Here is a 5,359-nt window from a genome sequence, read left to right on the forward strand (position 1 = left end):
AAACTATAGAAATTACTAATTTATCTTATGATACAGTCAGACGATAACTTATCAGCGATTCAGATATAAGTAGTTTTGCTCCATAAGTTCAGAGGTGTTGGTATCTAATTTTCAGTCGATTAATATAAATCAGTGAATTTTGTTATATTGCCTTAAAATGCCAAATGGAATAAAAAAATTAATTTAGAAAAAGCATGATTTTATTTAAAAAAAATATTGCATGTCAATAAAGAATTCATTTGTAAATAAAGAATTCGTTTGTTGTAGAAAGGAATTGTTAATAAAATGTTTCCTCTTTATGTTAATATATTAAAAATGTATTTTTGCTTACATTATTACATACGTATGCAATACGATCATATATTTATTAATCTTATTTGAAACATACTTTTTACACAAAATGTATGTATATAATGTATGTTTATACAGAATATACTTACAAATAATATTATTTTGAAAATGTGCTTTTCTAAAAATTTATAAAAAACATAGCTCTTAAATTTTTGTTTTGTTTTTTTTATTTATATAAATATGTATGCTTTTATATATCTATATCTCTCTCATAAGTTGTCGTAATTTCTCTCGTTTATAAATTCTAGATTTATACAAGATTTAAATGCTAAATCACTTTGATTTCTTTGTTTCATGTACACTAAAAATTATACGTTTTGTAATCGAGATACGTGTATCTCGAATATAAATAATATCTTAATTTTCCGAGCAGGGGCGACTTTTTAAAGTTGAGTACAAATACTTAGAGATGTGCGTCAAAATTTATATTGGCAGAAAAGCAAAGTACGCATTCCAACAATTCTGGAATAATTAATACAGCAATATTTCTCGTTGTCTTTTACTGCGGAGGTGCAAAATTATATACTGGATATTTTGGTGCAAAATGATTAGCCAGGCCATAAACATATTCCGATTCTCCGCGGTCACGAAGATTTCTGGCGCCATGTGACGATTCCTCGAAGGACGGCGGAGCTGAAAGAAAAATTTTAAAAATAATTTTTACGAAAGAATTATTTCTATAAAAAGTTTTTTTGTTAAAATTTTAATGATGTAAAAATATCTCGTAAATATATTATATTTCATCAAAAGAATCATTTGTATTTCTGTTATTTATATAGAAAAACTACATTAATATCGTGTAAATCTTACGTAAGTTTGGATACAAGTGAGACTCCGGTAATGGAGGCAACGCAGTATTTGTCGAAGGCATAACAAAACCAGCTTCCAGTGGCTTCGCTGAGTCACCGTCCATTTCCGCCGGTGGAGCACTCGGAATATGATAAATTGCGAGTGGAATCGTTCCCACGAAGATGAGTGTATTGGCGGATAAGTTTCGATGATACCTACAAAATATTGCAAATTAAGATTCATTTTAAAAAAACAAAAGAATAAAGAACTGATTAAAATGGATGAGCTGTTTTATATACAGTATATAATTGATAATAATTAAAATAATCTAAATTATATATAAAAGAAAAGGTATTAACCATCCTTCAACGCATGCTTCCACCTTCAGATTATATTCGAGATCGATGATGCCGCAATTAGCAAGATTCGATGGTGGAAGAGGCGGAATGTCCAGGTGTTGCTCGTAATCGGTAGTTCCACCAGCTTCGACCGGTCCTTTACTGATCTCCGTCACCACAATTTCTTCCTTTTTAGTGTCCATGTGCGGTGTGGTAGCACGGAAGGTCACAATCTGAACTTCACGATACGTGTAAAGGTTTAGTCTTAAGATAATATTTTGAGAAATGTTGGTCTTCGAATGGTTTCAATGAAAAAAAAAAGTTCAATCGTGAACTATTATTGCATACCTTACAAAGAACGAGTTTGACGATATTCACAACGACATTCGATAAATTCTCGACGTTAATCTTGATTGGCATGGATTGTCCTGGCACATATCCTCGAACCGGTAATGAAAAGTTTACGGTCAAAGGTGGCGTACCGCAACATAAACAACAAAACGTTTTACTCATTTCTTGTTGTACAGATTCCTGAAAATTTTACAATCTATTATTATTCGTATTATTACAATAGAAACATATACATTTTAGTTTAATCCCCAAATATCACTGTAATACGATATGAAAAATAACTTATGTGTGACACAATTAAAATTACTTAATTTATTTGTAAAATTACTTCTTAATATATCTTTTATAATTATAATAAATTTTTAATTATTAAAAATAATATAATCATACAATTCTAAAAATTTTGCAAAATTTATAGTTTGATAGTAAGTATTAAAATACTTATTAAGGTTACTTTACTTTTAATGATACATTTGATTTACATTAAATTCAATATAAATATATTTAACTATGAAAGTACATACAGCTGCTCTGGGCTCTCGATTTAAATCCAAGGGAGTGATAACTGTGAAAGGACTTTTAACATCTTGATCAAATTTCCAGGGCCGATCTAACGTGGCTTTGACAGTATAACGAACGTGTCCAAAGTCTGATTCAAAACTACTCGGCAAATTTGTCGGTAAAGTACAAGTGAATGGAAATTTGTGTTCTCCTGATTGTATTTCAATTTCTCCACCTAATAAAAGAACATAAGTAAAAAATAATAAATTAAAATTGTATAAATAAGAAAATTATATAATATACGTTGTGTACGTAATAATGAATTGTAATAAAGTTAAATAAAATAGATGATTCAGATTTAAATTCTGATTAACAAAATTTTAAATAAAATTTATTCTCTCGTTAAATTTCATCTTTCATAAAGCACACACGTATGTACATAGTTGATTATAAATATATTACAGACATTTGAATGTAAAATTTTTAAGTAAAAGAAAATTAGAATTTTTAAAGAAGAATTTAAACTAAATAAGTCATAAAAATAAATTTGTTAATAAATTCATTTGAAATATTTATATGTATCTATGTTAATTCATTATTTAAGTAAAAAACGTCTATCTCAATAATAAAGCATTAATTTTTTTCATTTTTTACTAATAAAATTGTATACTAATAAAATTGTATTTTCAAGATTTAATAGGTTTTAACATTTCACGTATTATTTTATTGCAATTTTATATTATTGATGAGTAAATAATGTAGCTTTACCTGAGGCCGATCCAACCAAATAATATTTTGTTGCAAAATATTCTTCGTGCGCTGTAACAGTTTGGGTCTCATCTCGATATTGTCCTCTCTCATCCATTTCTTGTTTTTCAGTTGCCCAACAAGTATTTGCTTCACCTTTTACCTTCACATTTATACCTGCATAAAAAAGATTACAAATATTAGAAATACTATGTTTAAAAACATACAAAACACCTTGAAAATAGCAAAATATCAATCAGTACTTATTTTTATTATTAATTTATCAATTCTTCTTTTTTACTATTAACTCTAATTTTTAATCAATTTATTCATTTTTATTAATTTATCTATAATTTATTTCTTTATCATTTTGCATTAAAATATAATTATTAAATTATTTCATTAATTTGCTCGACTTGTTAAAGGGTTCCATTCATTTAAAAAAAAAGTAAGAGATTTATATTTATTAAATAAAGTAGAAATTCTTATTCTTAAAATTATTCAATATTCATTGTATTACATTACATAACGATATAAAGCTCAAAGGAGACAAAGTATCCAAACAGTAGAGAGACTTCGCATGGGGGAGTATGTGTGACAGTTCTATAATTAACTCTTCCACATTGTAAGAATAGAAAACGATTTCTTGCGAAATCAGTAGACACAAAATATATTTCATTATATGCATGTAAACTCCAAATTATTACACACACACACACACACACACACACGCACACGCACACGCACACGCACACGCACACATTTATAAATTGTTAAGAATATATAAATTAAATAAATATTAAATTATTGATATATTGTTTATATCGTTACACATCATTAAAAATTACAAATTTGTTAATAAGATTCTACATAATGTTTTTATAAAACATTAAAAAGTAATTTTAAATAAAGACATTTTAAAACAATATCTTGAAGACATAATAAATAAATTAGGGCATAAAATTATCTCAAAGACATTATAATGATATTTTTTAAATAATTGTACGCTTTCAAAATTTTTAAAAATATTTTTTGTACATTATAACATTCTCTGAAAAGACATATTTTTTTTTATTTACATACATATTTTCAAATTATATTCTGCCTATATAATTGATTGTCATTTTGATACTCACCGCGAATCTTTTTTGTACTATCCAGCACAACAATAATGTTTCCTGTCACCGTCTGTCCAGGATAATACGTGCTCCATTGATTATCAAATGCTATTCGGAAATCCTTGAGGCCCATTATTTATTGTTTTAGCTTTTTCGTTCCTTACGATACTTCGATTATTTAATTTATGTTATGATTCATTACATTCACATACACACATATATTACACAATACGATTTATGTACAGCTTTCGCTGAACAAAAAGACATTAGCCGAAGATGCGTGCTCTCACTTTCTCTCTCTCGCTCTGTCTTTTTCTCGATGTAATAACCTTTCTGGTCTAAAATTTCCACTTGATCCTCACTCTAGTACCAATGCATGCGTAAAATAAAAGTATTATTGCCAATTATTGCGCACTTTATTCGTTCTCCATTCGTTTTCTTGTTCTATACATGATCACGTGATTTTGCAGCTATATCTAAAACGAGAGAACAACGAAAGGAGCAACTTGGTTGGCAACAAGCATTTACATCTCAATCTTTTTTGTGAGACCACATGTGATTAACAGGAGGAAGTAAGCGGTGGAATTAGCAAAATCATCCCTTAGCGCACCAACGTGTATTTTATTCATTACGTTTATTTTATTCATAATTGCACATGCAGGTAGTTATCAAATGACACAGAAAATGTGTTATAATTTTGCTGTAAGATAGCAGCACTGGTTACGTTTCGTATTATTCACTGCAAATACTGAGAAAATCTACAGATCGACACTACTACAAATTTACCAACAGTGTCGTAAACAAATATACATACAGTATATATCTACACACACACACACACACACACACACACACACACACACACACACACACACACACACACACACACCATAAATTTTAAAATAAATGTTGGTGCGCTGGATGCTCTCACGGACTGTCTCAGGCTGTTTTGGACTTTCCGGGAAAAAATATTCTATATATAATTATATAAAATTATATATAATTTTATATATTTATATATAAAATTGGATATATTTTATATATAATTATATATACTTTTATATATAATTTATATATAAATATAATTTTATATATAAGTTTATATATGTATAATTATATATAAATATATACAATTATAATATATAAAATATGTTCATTTATATA

The 5,359-nt window shown here is 27.7% G+C and overlaps 1 protein-coding gene across 1 annotated transcript; it reads right to left on the reverse strand.

Annotated features, from left to right (window-relative positions):
- Positions 1–550: 550 nt before the first annotated feature.
- Positions 551–4,697, reverse strand: LOC108688265 (arrestin domain-containing protein 17). Its single transcript, XM_018194447.1, has 7 exons — positions 4,214–4,697; positions 3,099–3,254; positions 2,354–2,565; positions 1,827–2,009; positions 1,500–1,711; positions 1,162–1,355; positions 551–984 (listed from the first exon to the last, which is right to left on the reverse strand). The coding sequence occupies exons 1-7, from the start codon at positions 4,326–4,328 to the stop codon at positions 851–853; spliced, it is 1,206 nt and encodes a 401-aa protein (XP_018049936.1). The 5' UTR covers positions 4,329–4,697; the 3' UTR covers positions 551–850.
- Positions 4,698–5,359: the final 662 nt, after the last annotated feature.

This window comes from Atta colombica, unplaced genomic scaffold (assembly GCF_001594045.1).
Source record: "Atta colombica isolate Treedump-2 unplaced genomic scaffold, Acol1.0 scaffold228, whole genome shotgun sequence".
In the NCBI taxonomy this organism is placed as follows: domain Eukaryota; kingdom Metazoa; phylum Arthropoda; class Insecta; order Hymenoptera; family Formicidae; genus Atta; species Atta colombica.

Bases quoted from the DNA above. Each gene is read 5' to 3' on its own strand.
- LOC108688265 (XM_018194447.1), bottom strand. From the start codon at position 4,328: ATGGGCCTCAAGGATTTCCGAATAGCATTTGATAATCAATGGAGCACG. The intron at 3,255-4,213 runs GTGAGTATCAAA...TTTTTTATGCAG, and splicing joins TAGTACAAAAAAGATTCGCG to GTATAAATGTGAAGGTAAAA. The intron at 2,566-3,098 runs GTAAAGCTACAT...TTCTTTTATTAG, and splicing joins TTTGGTTGGATCGGCCTCAG to GTGGAGAAATTGAAATACAA.